The 25,588-nt window shown below is 41.4% G+C and overlaps 1 protein-coding gene across 3 annotated transcripts in view; it reads left to right on the top strand.

Annotated features, from left to right (window-relative positions):
- PDK3 (pyruvate dehydrogenase kinase 3) overlaps positions 1-25,101 on the top strand; it is a 69,669-nt gene extending 44,568 nt beyond the window's left edge. For 2 of the 3 annotated variants that reach the window (XM_043571427.1, XM_043571429.1), the window contains exons 6-12: positions 4,313-4,390; positions 12,285-12,361; positions 13,671-13,772; positions 14,153-14,263; positions 17,753-17,866; positions 19,160-19,299; positions 24,404-25,101. In XM_043571427.1, the coding sequence (XP_043427362.1) occupies positions 4,313-4,390; positions 12,285-12,361; positions 13,671-13,772; positions 14,153-14,263; positions 17,753-17,866; positions 19,160-19,299; positions 24,404-24,434 (653 nt within the window). In that variant the 3' untranslated portion in view covers positions 24,435-25,101. The remainder of the gene's footprint in view (positions 1-4,312; positions 4,391-12,284; positions 12,362-13,670; positions 13,773-14,152; positions 14,264-17,752; positions 17,867-19,159; positions 19,300-24,403) is intronic. The other variant, XM_043571428.1, reaches the window with a different exon arrangement.
- The last annotated feature ends 487 nt before the right edge of the window (positions 25,102-25,588 follow it).

The following is a 25,588-nucleotide window of genomic DNA, read 5'->3' on the forward strand; positions in this document are numbered from 1 at the left end:
TTTTCCTTCCCCTCCCCCATGGGTTTCTGTTAAGTTTCTCAGGATCCACATAAGAGTGAAACCATACGGTATCTGTCTTTCTCTGTATGGCTTATTTCACTTAGTATCACACTCTCCAGTTCTATCCACGTTGCTACAAAAGGCCATATTTCATTTTTTCTCATTGCCACGTAGTACTCCATTGTGTATATAAACCACAATTTCTTTATCCATTCATCAGTTGATGGACATTTAGGCTCTTTCCATCATTTGGCTATTGTTGAGAGTGCTGCTATGAACATTGGGGTACAAGTGCCCCTATGCATCAGTACTCCTGTATCCCTTGGATAAATTCCTAGCAGTGCTATTGCTGGGTCATAGGGTAGGTCTATTTTTAATTTTCTGAGGAACCTCCACACTGCTTTCCAGAGCGGCTGCACCAGTTTGCATTCCCACCAACAGTGCAAGAGGGTTCCCATTTCTCCACATCCTCGCCAGCATCTATAGTCTCCTGATGTGTTCATTTTGGCCACTCTGACTGGCGTGAGGTGATACCTGAGTGTGGTTTTGATTTGTATTTCCCTGATAAGGAGCGACGCTGAACATCTTTTCATGTGCCTGTTGGCCATCCGGATGTCTTCTTTAGAGAAGTGTCTATTCATGTTTTCTGCCCATTTCTTCACTGGGTTATTTGTTTTTCGGGTGTGGAGTTTGGTGAGCTCTTTATAGATTTTGGATACTAGCCCTTTGTCCGATATGTCATTTGCAAATATCTTTTCCCATTCCGTTGGTTGCCTTTTAGTTTTGTTGGTTGTTTCCTTTGCTGTGCAGAAGCTTTTTATCTTCATAAGGTCCCAGTAATTCACTTTTGCTTTTAATTCCCTTGCCTTTGGGATGTGTCGAGTAAGAGATTGCTACGGCTGAGGTCAGAGAGGTCTTTTCCTGCTTTCTCCTCTAAGGTTTGGATGGTTTCCTGTCTCACATTCAGGTCCTTTATCCATTTTGAGTTTATTTTTGTGAATGGTGTGAGAAAGTGGTCTAGTTTCAACCTTCTGCATGTTGCTGTCCTGTTCTCCCAGCACCATTTGTTAAAGAGACTGTCTTTTTTCCATTGGATGTTCTTTCCTGCTTTGTCAAAGATGAGTTGGCCATACGTTTGTGGGTCTAGTTCTGGGGTTTCTATTCTATTCCATTGGTCTATGTGTCTGTTTTTGTGCCATGTGAAGCGTTTTAAAGTAATCTGAGTATCTGATCTTTAGAAATTGTGAAGGTGAACTTTAAAAAAATGTCACTTTGGAAAAGATTCTGGCTGTGCCTCAAATGTTTAAACATTGTGATACCTTGTGATCATGCAGTTTTCCTCTCCTGGGTATATACCCAAGGGAAATGAAAACATATGTTTACAGGGGCGCCTGGGTGGCGCAGTCGGTTAAGCGTCCGACTTCAGCCAGGTCACGATCTCGCGGTCCGTGGGTTCGAGCCCCGCGTCAGGCTCTGGGCTGATGGCTCAGAGCCTGGAGGCTGTTTCCGATTCTGTGTCTCCCTCTCTCTCTGCCCCTCCCCCGTTCATGCTCTGTCTCTCTCTGTCCCAAAAATAAATAAAAAGTTGAAAAAAAAACACAAAACATATGTTTACAAAAAACACTTGGACGTGAATGTTCATGGCAGCATTATTCATAATAGCCAAAAAGGGGAAACAATCCAGATATCCCTCAACAAATGAATGGAGAAACAAAATGTGTTTGTGTACAGTGTAACACTGTTCAGCAATGAGAAGGAATAAAGTACTGCTAGACGCTGCAACATGGGTGACCCCTGAAAACATTCTGCTCCGTGAAAGAAGCTAGGCACCAAAGGCCACGTATTGTGTGATTCCACTTATGTAAAGTGTCCAGAATAGCAAGTCTATAGAGAGAAAGTAGACCCGTGGCTGCCTAGGGCTGGGTGGAGGGAGATGATTGCCCGTGGTCATGGAGTTTATTTCCCTGGTGATGAAAATGTGAAATTGATCGTGGGGACGGATGCATAGCGCTGAAAATACACTAAAAACCACGGAATTGTGTATATGCTTTAAATGGGTGACTTATGTGGATATGAGAATTGTATCTCAGTAAAGCTGTTTTTTTTAATGTTTATTTCTTATTTTGAGAGAGACAGTGTGAGCAGGGAAGGGGCAGAGAGAGGGAGAGAAAGAGAATCCCAAGCAGGCTCCGCACTGTCAGCACAGAGCCCGACGTGGGGCTCAAACCCATGAAGCATGAGATCATGACCTGAGCTGAACCCAAGACTCGGACACTTAACCATCTGAGCCACCTAGGCACCCCTCAGTAAACTGTTTTTAAAATAAATTATCAAAAGGCTTAAAATTTATCAAAGGAAGGAATATGTATTGACCATCTAATAGATATATACTAAGTTCTGTATGGGTTACAAACCACATGGAAAACACAAACCCTGACCTCAGATTGTTTATAGTTCAAGAGAAAAGGCACCCATGCAGTCTATAATAATGCACTTTTGCTTTCTGAATGTTTTCCATCTTTTGAGATCTAACTGCCTGAATTCTGTTCCAGCTATTTCTTTAATATCCCAGATCTTCTTACCCTGTGTCTTTTTTTTCCCTTTTAGAAGTGAACTCTTGTTCCTCAGACTTACTTTGATAAATATCAGCCCCACTGTGTTACCTTTAAGTAACTTCTGGACGACCTTTTTAAGCTATGGTAGTGTCCCTGATAACTTAGAGTGTGTAGCCCATGGAAATCCCTTCTTCCAGCAAATACTTACTGATAATTCATTACAAATAATTGGCACATCTTAAGACTTTGGGCAGTATTATTTTTTAAAAAGATTATTTTAAAATCCTTTTTATTTCAGTTCATGTACAAACACTGGTATATTATTATTAACTAAAGCCTGTGGATTACATTCAGCGCCACTCTTTGTGTTGTGCTGTTCTGTTGCCTTTAACAAATGCATAATGTCATACACCCACCATTGCAGTACATACAGAATCGTTTCAGTGCCCTAAACACGCCCCATGCTCTACCTGTTCATCCCTGCCCTTCCTACCTCCCCCTGAACCTCCGAAAACCACCGATCTTTCTGTTGTCTCTATGGTTTTGCCTTTCCCGGAATGTCATTTAGTTTTTATTTTAACTGAAAATTTTTTTTGAAGTATAGCTGACATACAATGTTACATTAGTTTCAGGTGTACAGCATAGTGATTGAACAATTCTATACATAACTCACTGTTCACCACAGTAAGTGTCGTCACCATGCAAATCATACCCACAAAGAGCACCTCACACCAGTCAGAATGGCTAGTGTCAAAACGACAAGAATAACAAGTGTTGGTGAGGATGTGGAGAAAAGGGAACCCTCCTGCACTCTTGGGGGAATGTATTTGGTCCAGGCACTATGGAAAACATTATGGAGGGTCCTCAGAAAACTAAAAATTGAAGTACCGTATGATCCAATAATTCCACTTGGGGGTTTTTACCCAAGGGAAACAGAAACACTGATTCAAAGATATAGGCAACCCTACGTTTATGGCAGCATTACTTACAGTAGCCAAGATACGGAAGCAACCCAAGTGTCCATCGATAGATAAGTGGATGAAGAAAAAGTGGTATCTACATACAGTGGAATATTACTCAGCCATAAAAAATGAGATCTTGCCATTTATGGCTATATGGATGGTCCTAGAGGGTATTGTGTTAAGTGAAATAAGTCAGACAGAGAAAGACAAATACCATATGATTTCATTTACCTATGGAATCTAAGCAACAAAACAAACGAACAAACAAACAGACTCACAAATACAGGGAACAAACTGGTGGTTGCCAGAAGGGCAGGTGGGTGGATAGGTGAAATTGGTGGAGAGGTACGATCTTCCAGTTAGAAAATAAGTAAGTCACGGAGATGAAAAGTACGGCTGAAAAGTACGGCCGAGGGAGTATAGTCAATAATAGTGTAACAACAAATCTCTTATGTTGCAATTTAGTCAGGTTGCATGGTGTTCAAAAGTACAGTTGATAAATTTTCGTGAAAAATACCTTTTAGGAATATTTAAAAGTTAAATGTATGGTTAGTAGACGACTGGCCGTATTGTCATTAGTGCAGTATTTTGATACTTTTGTAGTCACTAAAACTTTAAAGGAAGAGAAATTTTGGTTCAGTCATAACAATTCTATTACAGCCAAAAAAGACTATTTTGTAAAAAAAACAATAATTCTAAATCCGTCTGGTTAGAAACTGCCCTGATTTTGTTTATGTATCTGTATGTCTGTCTATCTGCTTGTGTTGAAAGCTAAACTCTTTTTTTTCTTTACAGATGCATATGAAACCGCCAAGATGCTGTGTGAACAGTATTACCTGGTCGCCCCAGAGCTGGAAGTTGAAGAATTTAATGGTAAAAGAAAAATAATTTTAACCTTAAATGCAAGGAAGTTGACTAAAAATCTGATACCTTAGCTACCTTTCAATGAGATCCTAAAAGTATGCTACTTTCTCCTCTTACATCTTTTAAAACTCTTCTATCTCTTAGGTCACCTAGGTATATTGTTGTAAGGAGTTTTCGTACAGGAGTTTGTGATCTGTTAGAACTCAGAGTTCTTAGAACAGAAGTGATCAAGGTAGAAGATGCACAAACCTGTAAATAGGCAATTCTCAAAATAACAAATGCCAAGCAGTCACTAAACATACGGGAACGCGTTTAACTAGACTAATCAAAGAACAACAAACAAAAATAGAGAAATGTTGTCTTTCAAAGTGGCAGTGATTAAAACGTTGTGATGCTTTGAATTGGTGCCCAGAAAACTACTCTGTCACTCTGTCACCAACACTTACACATTTTGGGTAGAAGTTTAAATTGGTACAGCCTTTCTCAGAAAATGCTACTGGTGTCCTTTCTCTTGGCCTAGTAAATTAAATTTAGTAATGGTCTTATTCTTTGGTCTGGTAAATTAACCATCAGAAAATGTTGGGGCGCCTGGGTGGCGCAGTCAGTTAAGCGTCCGACTTCAGCCAGGTCACGATCTCACGGTCCGTGAGTTCGAGCCCCGCGTCAGGCTCTGGGCTGATGGCTCGGAGCCTGGAGCCTGTTTCCGATTCTGTGTCTCCCTCTCTCTCTGCCCCTCCCCCATTTATGCTCTGTCTCTCTCTGTCCCAAAAATAAATAAAAACGTTGAAAAAAAAATTTAGAAAATGTATTCTAAGAAAGTAAGGTGTGCACAGATGTACGTATAAGAATAATGATCACATTGGTTTTCTTACACAGAAAAGTGAGAAAACAACCCAAGTTTTCCATACTAGAAGATTATTTAAATAAATTGTGGTACACTCATAAGATAGAACACTAGGCAGCCATTCAGAATAATGCTTTGAAAGAATATTGAGGGGCACTTGGGTGACTCATTCAGTTAAGCCTCCGACTTCGGCTCAGGTCATGATGTCACGGTTTTTGACTTCCAGCCTGGCATCGGGCTGTCTGCTGTCAGCGCAGAGCCTGCTTCAGATCCTCTGTCCCCCTCTCCTTCTGCCCCTTCCCCATGCGTGTTCACGTGTGCTCTCTCTCTCTTTCAAAAAAAAATTTTTTTTAAAAAAGAATATTGAATGTATGGGAAAAGATGAGCTTTTTAAACACAGCCTATCAAAGTTTGTAGTAGTGCAAGTTCATTGGAGAATATTTTGGAGGATTTATAGCACCAAAATACAGCAGCTTTCTGGATAGTAGGGTCATGACTGATTGTTATCTTCGTCATAGGATTCTATACTTACTTACGTGTTACCTTTATTTGTTTGTTACAAAAGAGACATGCTCGTTGGAAAAATACAAACAATACGGAATGTAGAGTAAAAAGTGAGAGTCCTCTACTGTCTCAGGACTGTACAGAGCTTTGGTTTTTTTAATGTAAATGGGGTTGAAACTACACATGTGCTGTCACTGGTGTTTTTCACTTCCGCCTTGAAGATCTTTGCGTTTATTAATGGCATTTAGAGATTATCCACAGCGTAAACTGCCGTGATTTATTTAATCATCTACCGGTGAGTGAACATTTGGGATTTCTAATTTCCCCATATTCCTTGTAATGAGCAGTGCAGGGTGTGTGTGGGTCTGTATCTGGAGGGTGGGAAAATCTGTGAACACGTGGAAGTCTTTGTGTCAGTTGGGTTCCTAGAAGTGGAATGACTGATTCTTAAGGTGTGGGCACTTACAATTAAAGATAAACCCAGTTCCCTCTCAAACATCTACCACAAATGTATTTTACTTGCAATGAGGTCAAAATGTGGAAAGACTTGAGGCTGCCGTTTCAGGATATTCGCCCCTCCGTTCTTCCAGAACGTATGCAATCAAAGCTGCTTTCACAGTCTGTTGGGTTCTCCATATTTGTAGTCAATACATTGCCACAGCAGAAGGGACTTTGCTGGAGTATTCCCGAGTAGAAGCATCTCTGCATTCTCTCTCCTCCTCCTTACAGGCTGGGCAAGGCCTGACCTCACTGTACAGATTTCTGTTTGTCAAACACGGGACTTAAATTCGCAGGGGGTAACCAGCTGCTGTTTCATGTGAATGGCAGCCTCACTCGCTGTAAAGGCCAGAGCAGCGAGCCTGCTTTTGCTGATCCCGGGAGCCAGCCGTGTCCCCCGTTCCTTCTCAGTGAAGCGGTCACACTGGGCAGCACACCTCACCAGGAGAGGAGATTAATGACTGTTTTTAGCACTGTCTCATGCATGATTTTTGGAGCCTCTCTTCCCATCTTTAAGAGAAATAAATGCTGGTGGTTATAGGCCACCTGTAGTTTCCTGTTGCTTTGGGTAATGTGTTTATGATTGCTCTTTATCATTTCCTGAATGTCAAAGTTCTTTGTGGGCATGGTTAAGGACTTCGCTTTAGTGCTCACAGGTTCTGCGTTAGAGATGCAGGTCAGAGGTCAGTGTTCAACCCCTTAATGGACGTTGTCACTTTATAGAGAGTGGGTGTTTCCCACAGCACGATAGCTGCCTCAGTTTTTCCCGAAGGAAATCTGCCAGATCCAGATTCCCTTGGATTCATTGTTAGAGCCTGCATGAGCTAGCATAGCATCTTCTTTCTCGTTGCTTCCATTACCCACCGGGTGCCCTGAACAGTAGTCGATAACAGCACTGCCCTCTGCCCTGCACTTCAGAGCAGGGGACTGCCACCAACCTGAGAGAGCACTGTTGCTACGTGAGAATTTTGCCATTAGTGTGGCCTATCATCTTTTTTTTTTTTTTTAATCTGAATTTTTGGGTGTTTTTCCTTTCCCAGTGTAGACCACTGAGAAAGCAGTAAATAGGATGGTGGAGAACATACTTGGTGAACGGCATCAGGATTTACCACTCATCACTAGACTTCTGGGTATTGGGAGCCAGCTGTAATAAACTTTCTTTATTATCCATTTTGTAACTTAACGGGAGTATTAAAAAGAACAGAATTTTATTTATCTTACATCAGGTTTCAGCTTTCCTTTTTTTAAAAACATATTTTAAAGTTTATTTATTTTGAGAGAGAGAGCAAGTGAGAGTGGGGGAGGAGGGGCAAAGAGGGAGAGAGAGAATCCCAAGCAGGCTCTGCACTGTGAGCACAGAGCCCGATGCAGAGCTCGAACTCACGAGCCTCGAGATCATGACCTGAGCCGAAATCAAGAGTCAGACGCTTCACCGACTGAGCCATACAGGCACCCCAGGTTTCAGCTATTTCTGAGTTGCCATGAAACCCATGTAGGTTTCTCCAAAGACAAGTAGCCATTTCATCATACTTGTTCTCATTTTAGCTTTCTGATTCTCCTGAGAAATCGCTTGCCAAAACATCAGGCAAAGAAACCTCTTTTCTTACCTGTTGTGAATCCTTGTGGTGAGGCAGTATGGCTCAGAGGAAGGATGTGAGCTTTGTAGCTAGCCAGACTGCGGGGACATGGATTCTGACTAGAGGTGGGGACTTCCTCATCTGTAAGATCACCTTGGGTGATGATAAAAGGTTGCTGTTTCTGGGACCTTAAATAAAGCACCAGACCCGGACTGGATATTTTTAAAAGGGTGGCTACTGGAAGTCAGGGTTGACTTGGGAAGGCTAAGACTTACTACTTGCATTTCTTCACCATTTCTAGACCAGTCTCTCCTGTCAACAGTTTCATTTATAGCTTTGGGTTTGGTGGGCAACCTAAAAAGTTGACGTCGTACCACACATGTCTTGTTATAAGACAGTTTACAGAAAAGGTGTGTGTCCTGGGATCTTTGATTTCTAGTTTCCCCATATTGGATACTTTCGTGTGTAGTTTTGGGCCAGCGGTTCTGTACAGCAATCAAAAAGCCATTGCTGGTGGCCCTGTTAACACTGTAAAGTTAATTATTTAGTAACGATACTAGCCAGCATTTATTGACTACTTAGTTGTGGCAGGCTCTGTGTAAACTAGTTACACAGATATGTACGTGCCCATTTTACATATGGAATACCGAGGCCCAGCTGGTTTAAATACCTATTAATGTATCTGTTACATGCCAGAATCAGGACTTGATCCCAGTATGACTTTGAACCACACCGTGTACTGTTTTTGATAGGCTTACCCATTGACTTTTGGACTTGATTAATCACCTCTAAGTGCCCAGCTACTTATTTTCTCTTAAATGCATTTCTTTCTGCTTAGCCTCTAGTTTTTCATTGTTATAGGAGAGAGAACAATCTGAAAATAAAATCCTTTGTATCCTGTGTTAAGTTCTGTTGCTACTTATTAAATGTTGTTCCAACACACGGTATTTGGAGCAATGACTCTGCAGAATAGAGACTTGGCTATTTCTTGAGTCTTGAGCATGAAAAACCTGGCCCATTTTTTCCCATTGACTTTTAAAAATGTGCCCTTAAATGGAAAATTCATATTGCATTTGTGTCTTATTTTAGAAAGTTAACAAGCGTCTGTTAAGGGTCCACTACATAAAAGCCATTGGACCCAGGGTTAGGTAAGAGTCATGGACAAAAGCATTGGACATGGTCTTATAAGGAAGGAGAGACATCTAACCTGTTAATGTTCCCAAAGAAAATAGAAGTACACGTAAGAAGAATGTTGATTCAACTGAAAAGAAAAAAAATATCAAAGAGTAGATTTGGAAAAAGATCTGGAGTGAAAAGATTGAATTCAGAAGGCTCTTTATATAACTGATCATGCCCTTTGGTACAAGATAGGCTGAGGGTTCAACTCCTTCCTAGGGCTCCATTAAAATGGCAATAAAGGAATACAAAGCAAAACAGCAAAGAAACCAGGGGGGACCATCAGTGGACCACTTACCTCACCTCCTGCCAGGGAGTAAACAGATGGAAGTATGTTGATTATGGGACAGAACGGGAGAAGCCACAAAGGAGAGGCTACTGCAAAGGTGGAGGGACTCTGGGAACAGAGCCAGGAGGTGCAAAGGACTGGAAAAGGAAGCTAAAAGCTAGGGTTCGCTTGAAAGCTGGTCTGAGACAGAGCACGGAGGGGCAGTGGGGAGCACTGGACTCGGGCTGTGCTCTGCCTACAGTCAGAAGTGTTTTCCCTGGGGTGCAAAAATTCAAATCAGAGTACTTCTTCAAAGATAACCTTGGAAAGGGGTGCCTAGGTGGCTCAGTCGGTTAGGCATCCGACTCTTGATTTCGGCTCACAGATCAAGCCCCAAGTCAGCCTCCGCGCTGGCACTGTGGAGCCTGCTTGGAATTCTCTCTCTCCCTTTCTGCCCCTCCCCTGCCTATGCTCTTTCTCTCTCAAAATAAATAAATACACATAAAAAAAAAAAAAAGAAAAACCTTGGAAAAACTGGGGCTATTCATGTACATGTTGTTAGCCCAAAGTAAAGCCCTCTTCATTTGAGCATTTGGGGAACCCTCTGGTCAGAGGCCAGCTTACTGTGTGCCTATCCTAAAGTCATTTGAAAAGCCATGACTAGGTACGCAGGGTGCCACAAGTCAGCCTTCTCATTTAGGTGATGGCCGAAGGGGCAAATGGACAGCGGCCACCTCAAATGATTAATCTAGTTCCTCATTCTTCAACAATATTACAACCAAGGTGTATCAGACCTCAGATGACACCCAGCAGGGTAACAAGAACCTGACTAGCATTAAACTTAGCAGCTGCACTGCCATGGCCGGAAGACTACCTCCTTTTCTAAATTCTGAGAGAAAATTATTTTGGACCCAGAATTTTGTACCTACCCAAACCTTCAATCAAGTGAGTCAGAGGGTGTAAGGTTTGAGAAATGCATTTCCCAAGCACCCCTTTCTGAGGTAGGCAACTTGACTGACTTGATGGGGTATATAATATGGATATAAAAAATAGTGAAGAACATACTGGAACTTTAATCAAAAACAGTTTGAAGATGATGGCTACGCAGCATGTTTGGAAGACAATTCTACTTTGAAAAATCATAAAGAATGGAATGGAAACCATGTACTAGAACAGTAAGCTGGGAGATCTTACTGATACGGTAAGGAAAGGGAAGCATATGTACCTTGTCCAGTTACCCAAGAGGAAGGGTTGTTAGAAGCACCAGGGAATAGATGAAACTGTGTAAGAAGGACACAGTCCAAATATTCAGTGACCTCAAAAAGGGTAGCATGATTTTGAGCAGTTGGTGGAGGATTAAGAGAATCCATTTCACCTTAGGGCTGAGAACTTTCTCCTTCATGCGACACATGAAACATGTCTTTGGAATCACGGGGGAGGAAATGTGGTTCTACACACTGTTGTGGCTGCTCTGCAGTGACCAGTATTTACCTACTTAGGATGCTACCAACACTATCAATTTTCAGCTTTTTAAAAAAGAACCTAGAGACAAAGTACAGAAGAGTTAATTAGGGTTACAGAACAGAGTGGTCATATTATCAACCAAAAGACTAAAGCAGAAACAGTAACAAGTGGCTGCCTCCGGGTGCAGACTGGGGGTTGAGATGGGAAAGGGTAGAAGGACTTCTACTTTTTTTTTTTTTTTTTTTTTAAGAAAAATCTTAAATTGGGATGCCCGGGTGGCTCAGTCAGTTAAGCGTCCGACTTCAGCTCAGGTCATGATCTCACGGTCTGTGAGTTCTAGCCCCGCATCGGGCTCTGTGCTGACGACTCAGAGCCTTGAGCCTGCTGCGCATTCTCTGTCTCCCTCTCTCTCTGCCCCTCCCCTGCTCGTGCTCTCTCTCTGTCTCAAAAATAAATAAAAACCTTTAAAAAATTTTTTTAAATCTTAAATTATGTATTTGACATAGTACTTGCCAAAAAAACTGATCATCAAAGAGTTCAGGATTTAGAGTCGGAAGCTCTTGGTTCAGTTGTCTGATTTCAGGCCTCTTCCGTTTCAGTAGGCAAGTCACGTAGCCTCTGCAAAGCCTGTGCCCTCGCCCACAATAATACTACCCCTCTGTGAGCCACATAGTACTGTCAGGAGGGAGAACGCGATTGGCTAATGCAGGCAGAAGCTCTTTGTAAATTGCTAAGAGCCAAACAAATGTTTGCTCTACTTTATATCCCTGTTACTTTATTAGAGGAAGTAGTTAGGTTGAAATTATAACACGGCTGAGTATGTCTGCATTCTCCTTGAGGAAGTTCACGTAGGTTCCGTCTCCTAAGTGATTTCTGGTCACGAGGAGGAGGAAGGACCCCATTTTGCAGCATCTACTCTATAGCCCATACGCTGTTCTTGGTGCCTGACATGGGATTCAGTATTTCTCGTATTTTCCTCCAGAGATCCTTAATGCAAGGAGAAAAGACTGGGGGTCTCTCAGGGAAGGGGTGGGAGTTTATCTGCTAGCTACTAGTAGAAAAGTTACGTGAACCTTAAATGCTACTCCATAATGTGCCTTGTTTGTTGAAACCGAACAGGATTTAACATTGCTGTTTTGTCCAGTTAGCCAAGAAGATGTGCCCCTTTTCTGCTGTGGCTTCACATCCCTCCTGATCACCACTGGGGTCACCAGTGGGGGTGATGTCCCCGAATTTGAAAAAAAAAAACTGAGAAATATTTAGATGACTTCAATAAAACTCAGAATATTATGACATAGGTGATAATATTCCAGTCTTGCTCCAGTTTCAGAGAAATTGAATAATCTGCCCAAGGTCACATAGCTGGTAAGTGAGGGAACAGGATTTCTCCCCAAATTGGTTGGTCTTCCAAGCATATGTTTTTGCTCAGCCCTACCTCTGGAGGTGGGAACCTAAATTAGCCTTTTGTGTAGAGTTCTTTTTTATGTACTTGAGAAATAGAATACCAGCGGCTTTCTTGGCTTTCTTGTAGTTTTGGTCCTTACTCATTGATGGTTTTGTCTCTGTTTTCAGCCAAAGCTCCAGACAAACCTATTCAGGTAGTTTATGTGCCCTCTCATCTGTTTCACATGCTGTTTGAGTTGTTCAAGGTAAGTGGAATTTAAAAACATGGAAAAAAGTCTTCATTTTAAATTACTTTGATTCAAGGCATAATGGATTCATTAGATTAGCATAAGAAAAGGTTTTGCATAACCATTTTAAAAATTCTATTTCTGATACCCTGTGGGTTTTATAATTTGTACACTGTGAGATGAAAAATTGCTGTGTACAGTATAGTTTTCGTGAATATTAGTACATATTGATTTTGAAGCTTAATTGTACCTTAGTGATTTTATGTAAAATCCATCCTGTTTTTTCTTCACTTATGAGATGAGAGATGCATTTTAGTTTCCAAACCTGGTAGAGGCTTTATTGATGGTAGCCAGATCAAAATAAATACGTGTTTTTGCATATCTGTGTTTGTAAACATTAACCATGTTTGTGCATTAGCATTTGTTTTAGTATTGGGTGATACCGTAACCCTTTTACACATTTGAGTCCATTCAGAAGATCTGATGGAAGCAGAGGGGAAATATGGGGGAGGACTGGACCAAAAGAAACACCAAAAAACAAAAGAACAAAACCTCTTTAGACTCTGCAGCTTAAGCTGTTGCTTTTGTCAATCAGTAGCTCATGGCATTTATAAGAGCAGTATTATAGGCACAAGGTATTTAAGCTAAAATTTCATTTCTTCCAATGTGTAAAACCCTAAATTGAACACCTGAAAAATCAGTTATGCTGATTTGCTTCCCAAAATTATAATGTTACTGATGTAACATTTTAAGGTTGAGATGGGCATTCAATTGTGAACTTTCTCTTCAACAGCTGTGGCTTTTTCAGAATTTCGTTTTAACTGACATTGCCTTTTTTTTTTTCCTCAGCCAAATGATTAATTTTTGTGGGAAACATGAATACTCTCAGGTTTTCCGCCTTCTTTAGAGGAAAGGTGCTCTGTAAATGCAGACTGATAAATAGGATTTAAAGTGCATCAGTGCGCCTCTGTAGCCTCGTTACATGTGATAAAAACATCCCTCTTGGTTAAGAGCTGAATAATTTAAATACCCTAAAGTGAAAGCAAGAAGAAAAAAGGAAGAAAAGGAAAAAAATATTTAGTGTGATGGATGGGAAGGAAACTAGATGAAAATCAAAATAAAGCATCGGAAAAATTTTCCTTGATCCAAACACACATTTAGCTAAGTTCTTTAGAGGAAAAAAAAAAACGGTGTATAAAACCAACTAATATCTGTCTGCTCCACAAAAGTGGTGTTGTGCAATAAGCAATCCTCTGCTAGTTTCTGTTTTTAAGTCATGGTTTGTGAGTCAGCGGTATGCTTAAAAAAAACGGTCTTACTATTTCAGAACTCAATGAGGGCGACAGTCGAACTCTATGAAGACAGGAAAGAAGCCTACCCGTCTGTTAAAACCCTTGTTACTCTGGGGAAAGAAGACCTATCCATTAAGGTGACTGCTTTATTTGCACAGATACTTTGTCTAGTTAATTGAATAGTACCTAGACATTGCGGCATCAGAGGGAAGAGAAGAAAACTGACAATGGATGTCATGACGATGTGTGTACCACATTCGATCTTTCGCTTGTTACCTCATTTAAACTTATCAGAACCCCATTTTTCAGGGAGCTGAACAAGACCTCAGCCCCGAGCCTGTCGGGTCCTATTGTGTTTCCCTGCCCTCTTTGTTTTAGGTTTAGATGAGAGAACCGTATTTCACTGGGGGTTCAAAGCCCTCGTACAGTTTAGAGTTATCTGGTAGGTACTTTAATGAACTTCTTGCCTTGTACTAAGAATGGATTGATTTGTTCTTAAACATTTTGTACGTTACAGATAAGTGACCTAGGCGGTGGCGTCCCACTTCGAAAAATAGACCGTCTTTTTAACTACATGTATTCAACTGCTCCTAGACCTAGCCTGGAGCCTACAAGAGCTGCCCCTCTGGTAAGCATCTCAAACTGCTGCTTCAGGAAAGGCCATGAACACGAGGAGGGACTCCCAAGGGAATGGGCTAGACTTCTCCCTGGCTGGTTAAATACGCCTCTTTGAATTCGAATGTTTCCCACGTGATTTGGAGGAGGGGGCGTTTTATCCCGCCACTACTATCTTTGTGAATCCTTTGGACCTAGATTTCTTCTCTAATTGTGTCTTAACAACTCTCAGAGCTGAGTACCTCACTTCCTGATAGAGGCAAACAGCATTTCCCTTTGGTTAAGACTGCTGCCAGGCCCCATTTACCACCTGGGGCTACCCTCGGTGAGAGCGGAAGGTTAATAGCAGGCGGGCAAAGTTGCCTTAGAGTGTGTTTGGCTGCCTCGTGCTCCGGACCCCGGGGTGCTGCATACTGTGGAGACCCAGATCGCCCAGGGCTTTGTAGCCTCCCCCACCACATTTGTTTATATAATTAGAATGTTAAATTATGAACACATTATGTTTTTTATATTAAACAACATAAGCAGGAAACATATAGGTGGCGTATGCATTTTCAGAGCCCTTTCTGTCTCAGTCCTACTGAGGCAGTGAGAAAAGCCCCAAGTTACCATGGCAGCATTTAGATCCTGCTCGGGCCACACTTTGTTCCCCTGCTGAGTGTTTCTAATTGACAAACAACAATTGAACCCTTTGTCATTAAACACAGCAACATATCTATCAGTCTGCAAAATGGTTGAGGGCACAAATTAAGTTTCATTTTCAAGTCCGACCTGATAAGCACATAAGATTATATTTTATGTGTATGAATAAAATCCAACACTTTGTATCATTTATTCGAGACAGAGTTTGTTAACTCAGCATGTTGAAAACAGGAAGTCATTTTTATAGGAGTCAAGAAAATTCATGAAAAAAACAATTTTGAAAGGCATTGTCTTCGCCAGCCTCTGGTCCCTACTGAAAGGAATGTCAAAAGAAAAAAAAAAAACACTACAAGCAAATCTGGAGGCTTCCCCGGTTGTTTAAAAGGAATATGGGTCGTCTATATCCTCAAATAGCATCTTGAGGATAGCTGTTCTGTCATAGTTTTTTTAAAAATGAAACTGAACAATTGACATAGAACTTCAAATACTGTTGCTCTAACCTCCCCTTTTATTAAAGATGAGAAAATAAGGCTAGTGCCTCGCCCAAGGTGGTTGTGCTCATTACGGCAAGGCTGGCACCGGCCACGTGTGCATTACCCGCAGGGCACCATGTGGCCTCTCCTTTGAAGAAACGCTTCCACTAGCATCTCTCCCAGTCATAAACTATCTTCAGCTTTAAAGTGGGCATGTGGATATGTACTTCTAGAAAACACTTTACTCGCTGAGCACCTTACCACGTTACAGCTCTGTGCCTTGACACATGCATTTCTTTTGTGGAAAGGTCCTCCTACCCCACTCCTATTGATCCTTTGACACCCTGGGACAACGTTGGTGAACCTCACCAAATCCAAGTTAGACACCCCTCCTCTGCATCCTCAGGGCCTACCTGTCTCCTCACGCTCATGTTCTCCATCGTTCCCTGGGGGACCCGGTATCAGCCTCCGGGCCTTGCTGGAAATGTGGGAGGCAGACTTCCTTGGCCTCTTCCTGGAGTATGCTGGTTTCTTTACTGTGGTGACATCAGTCACCCTCTTGTCCTCAGTACCTTAATATCCTGCCAGTACTAAAGCCCCCACCTTTTTTTTAAAAAACTTTTGTGTGTGTGTGAGAGAGAGAGAGAGAGAGAGAGAGAGAGAGTGTGTGTGTGTGTGTGTGTGTGTGTGTGTGTGTGCGCGCGCGTGCGTGCGCGCGCACACACGCAGGGAAGGGGCAGAGTCAGGGAAGGGGGAGAGAAAGAATCTTAAGCAGGCTTTACACTCAGCACGAAGCCCAATGTGGAGCTTGATCTCATGACCCTGAGATCATGACCTGAGCCAAAATCAGGAGTCAGCTGCTGAAGCGACTGAGCCATCCAGGCGCCCCTGCCAGTACTAAAGCCCTTAAATGACAGTACGCTCTGTCATATGCGCCCCTTTGAGTCGGGCCCTGCCCTGAGGAAGGAATCTAAGAAAGATGTTTAAAAATGGTAGAATTCCACGTTACCTGGTAAAGTTGCTGCTCTGCAGTGTGACAGCAGCTTCACTGTGTGTACTTGGGCTTAGTTTCAGGCACTGTGTCAAGACTTGACACTTACAGTCTAGTCCTCATAGCAGCTCTGAGGCAAGTTTTTTATTACATTTTCAGGTGAGAAAACAATCTCAGGTTGAGTAAACTGCTCGGAGTGAATTTCCACTTAGGTCTGTCTGAGCCCAAAGCCAGGGCACGTGCTGCTCTAGGAGCGCATTACCCCACTGCCTCCCCCAGTAGCCATGCCACGGGATTTCATCCGAGGGGCCAAAGCTTGGGGCACTGAATCTGCCCCTCCACTCCACAGTTACTGAAATTAGTCTCCATTGTTCTTTTTTTCAACGTTTATTTATTTTTGGGACAGAGAGAGACAGAGCATGAACGGGGGAGGGGCAGAGAGAGAGGGAGACACAGAATCGGAAACAGGCTCCAGGCTCTGAGCCATCAGCCCAGAGCCTGACGCGGGGCTCGAACCCATGGACCGCGAGATCGTGACCTGGCTGAAGTCGGACGCTTAACCGACTGCGCCACCCAGGCGCCCCAGTCTCCATTGTTCTTAATGTCCTTGTCGGTATCTGAAATTTTTTTTCCCCAACAAGCCGTTACATTCAAGGTTCTATGACGTAAAGATATGGGACAGTACTGGAATTGTTTTCTCGTCTCTAAACACATGTTGATCTGCCGTATATCAAAATACTTTACCATTCACAGAACCTTAGGAGGTAGACTCGGGAAATTTTCGTTTCGGTGTGTTAGCCTGGGTACTGGTCAATATGAACTCCTGTGCCAATTTAATTTTCACTCCAAAGAGCAAGAAATTGTGATAATGAAACTTAAGGGTGACGTGGTTTAGTTTTGTTACCAGTTCAACTCCCATTTGATTTGGGATTTGCTTTAAAAATGCTAACAATTTGGGGCGCCTGCGTGGTTCAGCCAGTTGAGTCACCAACTCTTGATTTCGGCTCGGGTCATGATCCCAGGATTGTGGGATCGAGCCCTGTGTTGGGCTCCATGCTGAGTGTAGAGCCTGCTTGAGATTCTCTCTCTCTCTCTCTCTGCCCCTCTTCCCCATCTCTAAAATTTAAAAACATGCTACCAATTTGCTTTAAGACACTAAAAAAAAAGCAGTCAAAAATTGAAGTATTTCTAATATTTTCCAAACATAAGAGAAATGTTTTTGTAGGGTGAAAATAGATTATTTGCCATAAATGAGCATATACATTAAAGGTTGGGTCTGTAATTTATTTGCATTAAAACTGAATTAAGTATTTCTTTTAATCTTCCAAAGAGTCCTCATACCGAATGGGTTCGCATTTGTACCTGTCTCACTGTATGGATTTTCTTTTCTCCGTAGGCTGGATTTGGTTATGGCTTGCCAATTTCTCGTCTTTACGCCAGATATTTTCAGGGAGATCTGAAACTCTATTCCATGGAAGGGGTCGGTACTGACGCTGTCATTTACCTGAAGGTACTGCGTTTCATTAGTTATATGAAGGCATCTTTACGTTTTAAAGCTTTAAGTTCTTACATCTAATGGAGAACAGCACTACAGCATGTCTTATGTTCAGTTCAGATTTACTTTAGTTTTATGGGAAAACCAAGGTATGTCCTGTCCTTGATTTTCTGCTCAGGTGTAGCAAAATACGAAATACGGACATGTAAACACATAAATACTGATTTTTAAGACTAAGATTCTTAGTTGTGATTTCTTTTAAAATCGCATAACCGTTGAAAAGACTAATGTAAAAGGAGATAGATTTTCCTAAACTGAAGTCTTTGAGTCTCTTGCTTTAAAACTCACTGGCTTTTCCAAAGTTACAAGAATTCAGTAATCATGGTATGGTGATATAAAAGGCTGATCTAATAACAAAGCTTCTGTAACACAGGTGTTCTCATTCATTGGTAGCATCAGACTTTTATTTATTTCTAAACTCTAGAACACTTGAAGTATTTTTTTGAATAGGTAATACAGGCACGTAGTACAGAATTTAGAAGCTACCAAAGGGAAAAGTAAGTCTTTCCCGCCACTGGCTCTGAGCCACCCAGGTCTCTTTCCCAGAGGTAACCATGGTACCAGTTTCTCATGGAGCCTCCTGGAGTTGATTCTGCATTGATAAACATATGGGGGGAAATAATTTTTTCCCACACTGATTATTTCCACATTTTGCTCTTTTGTTTAAGTTTTCCTGTATATCTTGGAGATCTGCTACATCCCTGCATATAGAGATGGTCATTCTTTTTCACAGCTGCGTATGCGCAGTGTGTTATATGTTATACGTGATGTGTTATATACCATAACCTAACCAGGGATTTGGAGTGTGTATCTTATGTGCCACTGCATCTAAATGATGTGATATTTGGCATCACCTTATGTGCTTATGTGTATAAATTTAGTATGTATGAAACTTCAGTTTTGTGTGGGCCCTCTGGGGAGCAGTCAGCCTGTGAACAACAGCGCTCAGCCTAGAGACTGTATAGTCAAGGCGCCTGAGTATTTCAAAGCAGTATTAACTGAATAAAATACTTTGTGTTCTGGTTACGTGTACTTTGGTACTGGTTTTGAATGAGTGAATGTTTTTATTCCTTTAAAAAAGCTTTAATTTAATCCTGGCCAATCTATGTCCACTATCGAAATGTAATTTTAATGTAATTCCAAAAGTACGCATCAGGGTTTCTAATGTTGTAAATAGTAAAACTTCAGTATCTCATGTGAGAAAAATGACATGTGGACCTTTGGTGTCTGTTTTTGTCTTTCTGTTAGGCACTTTCAAGTGAATCATTTGAGAGACTTCCAGTTTTTAATAAGTCTGCCTGGCGTCACTACAAGACCACACCGGAAGCTGATGACTGGAGCAATCCCAGCAGAGAACCTCGGGATGCTTCAAAATATAAGGCGAAACAGTAATTTCATACTTTAGTTTCTATTATAAAGTATCTGATTTTTCCCCAGAATGTACCAGCCCGATGATACCTTTAGCCAAATCTTCCCCGTGGTTTTTTCACTGGAAAAGCACAGTCATCTCTAAAGAAAGAAAGGTTGGGGGCACCTGGGTGGCTCAGTCAGTTAAGGGTCCAACTTTGGCTCAGGTCACGATCTCATAGTAGATTCGAGCCCGGTGTCGGGCTCTGTGCTGACAGCTCGGAGCCTGGAGCCTGCTAAGGATTCTGTGTCTCCCTCTCTCTGCCCCTTCCCCACTCATGCTCTGTCTCTGTCTCAAAATAAATAAGCATTAAATTTTTTTTTTTAAAGAAAAGAAAGGTTGGAGCAGCTTTTTCACACCAGACAGGAAGGACAGCATGAACTGGGTTGCCAGAGTAGCCATTCCGATAGAGGTGCCCATGTTCTAGAAGTTCTTGCGCTGTGGGGGTATTAATAGCAGTGAGCAAGGTTTATCCTGCCATAGATTGGATTTTTAAAAAGTAAATTCTGCAGTTTGTCATCATCTATGAAGACTGACAGGAGAGTGTTTAGAGAAAGTCTGTGGGTGGGTTGAATCTGAAAAAAAATAAAATTATCAGTCAAAATAAACAAAATGTGGTTTATCCATACAACGGAAAAGGACGCATACTGTATGATTCCACTTACACTGAGATACCTAGAAAAGTCAGATTTATAGAGACAGAAGGTAGAATGGCGATTGCCAAGGGCAGGGGGAATGAGGAGTCATTGTTTAATGGCGACAGAGTTTCTGTTGGGAAGATGACAATGTTCTGGAGATGGAGGGTGGTCACAGTTGCACAGAACTCCGAACGTGCTTAATGCCCCTGAACTGTGCTCTTAAAAATAACCATTTCTTACCATCTTACCAGATAGCCAATTTTACGGATCATTTACCACAATTAAAAAATGAAAAAATTAAAAAGAGGAAAAAAAATCACAGAATAACAGCTTTCACTACTTTATGGTAATAAGGGCAATAATCCAATCTTTGGTTTCCAGTTTTTTTTCTTCTGATTACTGTCAAGCTCCCACTAGGCTAGCAACAGTAAGGGCTCTGTTTATTTAAAATAACCTTTTATTAATAGAATAGAAAGCAGTGTGCGTGCATTATAAAAAAAAAACCTTAGAAAATGTAAGTAAGCAAAAAAAAAAAAAAAAAAAAAAAAAAAAAAAAAAAAAAAAAGAGAAACCACTGTCTGCTCACAACTCCAAGATAACGTCTCTTACAACTTTGTGTGTCCTTCCAGATACTTTGCTCTTTGTATATACAGGAAAACCTTATCGAGCGAGTTACTTGCTCTGCAAGTGTTCCACAGGACGAGCAAACATTTCTAATATATTTTAACTTGCAATACGAGTAGTATGTGGTGCCTAACGTAACATGATCACAACTGAGCCAATGGTTCTTGAAATTCGCTTTGATATACGAGTGCTTTGCATTATAAGCATGTTTCCCGAAAGGATTATGCTCACAAACCAAGGTGTTACTGTATATGTATTTTCCCCAAATGAGATTTAATTATTTATACTGTTTTATGATCTGCTTTCATTTCATTTAACCATTTCCACCTTTCCACATCAATAGATTTTCATCTTGAAAATTTCCATGAAGTGTCTAAGCCTGGATCAATTCCAGGACTGTGTAACAAATTCAAGCAAATCTCAAGTTGTTTTTAATCTAGGACAGCTTTTTTGTTGTTGCTGCTACTTGTCCTGCAAAAATACCCACCTTCATTTGATTGGTTTCTTCTTTGAAATGTCATTTGGCTTTTTCCCCACTCTCTGTATTTCCTATAAAGTGCAAATTCATCTAAAGATTGACCAGAGCATTAAAAAAAATTTTTTTAATGTTTCGAGAGAGAGTGCGAGTGGGAGAGGGGCAGACGGAGAGGGAGACACAGAATCTGAAGTAGGCTCCAGGCTCCAAACTGTCAGCACACAGCCCAACATGGGGCTTGAACTCAAAAACCGCAAGATCATGACCTGAGCTGAAGTTGGACGCTTAACCGACTGAGCTGCCCAGGTGGCCCCTCAACAGAGCATTTTTTGCTGGAGTCCCTCATAAGCACTGTTTCAGAATTACATTATGAGGGGATGCCTGCCTGGCTCAGTCAGAAGAGCCTGTGACTCTTGATCTTGGGGTTGTGAGTTCAAGGCCCACATCGAAGTGTAGAGATTACTTAAATAAGTAAGACAGAAAACCCCAGAATTACACTATGATGCCCGTGATCTGTGACTGATCCACCATTAGTGATGTTAACATTGACCATGTTGCAGATGCTGGCTGTCTGGGCCCTCCATGGTAGAGGCGTTTTTACCTTCTCAACTAGAAAGTCCTCTGTGTGGTGTTACTTTGGCCCTGGGCAACCATCACCTAGTGGTTTTTAACACCAGTTGGTAATTTTGGCCTGAATCAGTAACTTCATTAATGTTTATAAGATGATGAGTTATTTTTGATATCATTCCTTTGACAGTTATTAGCGGACATTCTCCTCTAAAGTTCCTCCTTGTCAACGCAGGCCATTCAGGTATCTCTGGAAGTACAGTTCCTCCTGGAAAGGCAGGATAAGAATTTAAATCTTTCCCTACCAATTTTCAAGGCTAGAAGTTGAGTTAAAATCCACCTTAAACGGTGACAAATGATTTTCTGGCTTTCTCCTTTTTGAGTATTATTGTGGATAGGATAGACTTTTCTTCTATATGTTTCATTCAGAACTTAACATACATACACACACATATATAAAGTGCACACATCTTAGGTTTATAGCTTGACACGATTTTACATCGGTATTTCTAGCACCTGAAATGGCCCCTTTCTAATCAGAGTCTTTTCCCTCTGCTGTCCCCACCGTGTAACCATTACTCTGACTCTGTCATTTCTTAAACGTAAAACAAAAGGAACATGTAGTGTGTACTCTTTCTGTGTCTGGATTTCTGTGAGGTTCACCCATGTTACTGCACATAGCAGCCATCTTTTTGAAGCTTAAACTGGCACACCTTTGGCCACCGGTAAGATCCTCTGTGTTCCTTGGCTAAAACCCCACGTATCTTTGAAAACTTTTTCTGGCCCAAGATGACAAAGTGGTGTCATCTTATACCTTCCCTGCCTCCATCCTAGAATCAGCATTTCCCTCAAGGAGCCCCATTTGCTTTTAACGGGTATTAGAGACCCTAATCTGGAAGTTAGGGGTGTATATGATTCCTTTTCTAGTTCTCTTTTCTGGACAGAACTATTAAATCATAAGTTCACGTTGATACTTTCAATTCGATTTTAACATTGCAACGTTTCACCCTAATGTATGTTAATTGTGTATATTTCTTCTTAACCCTGAAAACCTTGATTCTTAACACGCACCAGAAAGGTATCTGTATGCAAACACAGTCAATAAAGCTTCGTGGTTTTGTTCAGTTATAGTAGCGTTGGTCTTTTCTGATGAACGATATAAAGGGTATCTTTACTGATTTTTGTCCCGTGGAAGCATTGTGATGGACCTCTGTACAGGATTGATGGACCAGTCATTCATCTCAGAGATGAAATTTAGAGGAGTTTGGTTTGTGCACGTGAGTGCAGGTATACACATGGGTATTCACACATACATACACATACCATCCCTGACCAGGATTCAGCTCATTCAGCTTGTAACAACTGGATCAATTTCCCTTGATTTCATTTTCAGTCTCTATGCAGTCAAGTAACATGTTGGGCATCACTGTTGACCAATTAATGCAAGCTATTGCTCTGATAGGGGGAGTTATTTGGGTAGTCCAGAAGCAGGTTTTTAAAAAAGTTTATTTTGAGAGAGAGAGTGCGAGCAGGGAGGGGCAGAGAGAGGGAGAGAGGAAGAATCCCAAGCAGAGAAAGAATCTCCGTGCTGGTAGCATGCAGCCCAACGTGGGGCTCAAACCATGAACTATGAGATCATGACCTGAGCTGAAACCAAGAGTCAGACACTTAACTGACTGATCCACCCAGGCACCCTCCCAAGCAGTCTTTACAAATAATATGGTCCATTTGGAGTGGAAAAAGATGGCTTTAATTGATTATTTTTTAAATGCAGTTTTAAAACTCTGTATTCTATCAGGTTGTATAATAATTAAGTATGTCTTAGTTTCTAATACATTATCAGACAAACAAGTTTTAGCAGAAAGCAGTATTTAAAATTGGAAAATGGTTAGCCTGATGATTCAAATTGTTAAATTTTACAAATAGGATGACTGGTGGCGATCTTGGGAAATTATTTAGTATAGGTAGGTGAATTCACTAGGTGAGTGAGAAATTTATCGAAAATTTATTCTGTAATCAGGTTTTTCTTTTTTTGGCTTTTTAAGTTTTTATTTTAATCCCGTTTAGTCAACATGCAGCATAATATTAGTTTTGGGTGAACAGTACAGTGATTCGGTTCTTCCACACGTCACCCGGTGTTCATCTGATCTAATCAGATTTTTTAAAAAGAGTAGAATGTTTTATTTTTATTTTTTTAATGTTTATTTATTTATTTTGAGAGGGTGCGTGGGAGCGGGAGAGGGGCAGAGAGAGAAGAGAATCCCAAGCAGGCTGTGCCGTCCGTGCAGAGCCCGACACGGGGCTCGATCCCACAAACTGTGGGATCACGACCTGAGCTGAAATCAAGAGTCGGACATTTAACTCACTGAGCATCCCAGCCACCTCTAATCAGATTTTTAATTAGAGCTGCACTCAGATATAATTCACACACCCCATAAAATTCACCCTCTTTAAGAGGGTGTACAGTTTTCCTGTATTCAAAGTGTGCAACCCTCACTACTAATCTTAGAACATTTTTGCCCTCACAAAGAAACCCTATACCCGTTAGCGCTCATTCATCATTTCTAATCAGGTTTTTAACTGAGAGTAAAGAACTGTTTTAAAATATGTGTAAGTAATTAAATGGTCATTCTTTTTCTGTACCAACTCTGAGAGTAATTCTGAGATAAGGCAAAGGTTTTTGAATTGCCACCGCCACTAAATGCTCGGAGTCAATCTTCGTTAAATAGAGAACATTATACTCAAACTGATCGTGGATATTCCTGTTGTTTTCTTTGTAGGGACAAGATCAAGACCAATAGAACTTTGTAGAGAACGGAATGCATCTGTCCTCTCTGTGAAGAAAGATCGTCTTCTGCAAGTCAACCGGAGAGAACTCTTTTCCTCCACCAACTTTGAGCAAAGCACATAGTCACTACAGTGCTTGAATGTCTTATTTTCTCTACATGAGCTGGACCTTTTCCAGAGAAACCTTCTGTAGCTGCTCCATATCTTCACTAAAGTAGCACCTTGAGCAATTTTTCATAGTATGTTGCTGTGATTTGGTTGGCGCCTGTCACGAGAGAGCGCAAAGCCTCGTCAGCGCTCTGGTGTCCTCATACCTCCCTCCTCATTGTCATAGAGTCGAGTGTGTACTTTGTCCCCAGGATTCTAAGCTCCTTCCTCATTCCAGATGCAGCCGGTCTCTACTGTTGCTCTTTGTGACCAAATACCATGTTTTTCCAAACCACCGACTAAGGCCTGGGTAATCTGGAAGTTGGAGACATCAGCAGAGCGTGTCTTGATAGTTCAGTCCCAGGGCCCTTCGTCTCGCATTTGCGTCCTTCCTCACTCTGTGATTTTGACTTTGGCCTTCTTCCATCTGATCTGAGTGAGGTGTGGCTCCTTTCACATTAGATCTTACTCTCCGATGCATTGATTTTATTTTAAAATTCATTTGTGTACTTCCCTTCTGTCAATTAAAGCATTCCAAAAGGTGTCTTGGAATTTTTCACTTAACTGCTTGGTTTCAAAGATCTTAAGTGAAAAACTACCTTCTGGTCCTTGTCAGATTTGTAAAGAGCGGGAAGTGGAGTTTTTATGCTCTGTAAAAATTTTGCCAGTCTCATTATCAGATTCCTTTGTAGTTTTCTAAGGAATTGGAGGTCCCTGTGTGATGCACTTTACTAGTTATAAAATAGGCTGTCAAAGGCAAAAGTTCTTTCTCATTTATTTTGAAAAATGCCCTAGGTCTTCATAATTTTCATTTTCGTGAATGGTAGCCATTTTTAGAACTGTCGATCTGATTTTCATACTCCTTTCCTTATTGCTGAAAGCTGGACCGGGCAGAGCACTCGGGCCGAGGAGAGGGAGGTCAGGTTGTATGTACCCTCAGCAACGGGAGCCTTCCCACAGCCCACATCAAGGCCTCGCTTCATACGGCTCCACACGGTGTTTCTCTCCACCGTGATTTCTCCTGTCTTGTG

Source organism: Prionailurus bengalensis, chromosome X, assembly GCF_016509475.1.
Source record: "Prionailurus bengalensis isolate Pbe53 chromosome X, Fcat_Pben_1.1_paternal_pri, whole genome shotgun sequence".
Taxonomy (NCBI): domain Eukaryota; kingdom Metazoa; phylum Chordata; class Mammalia; order Carnivora; family Felidae; genus Prionailurus; species Prionailurus bengalensis.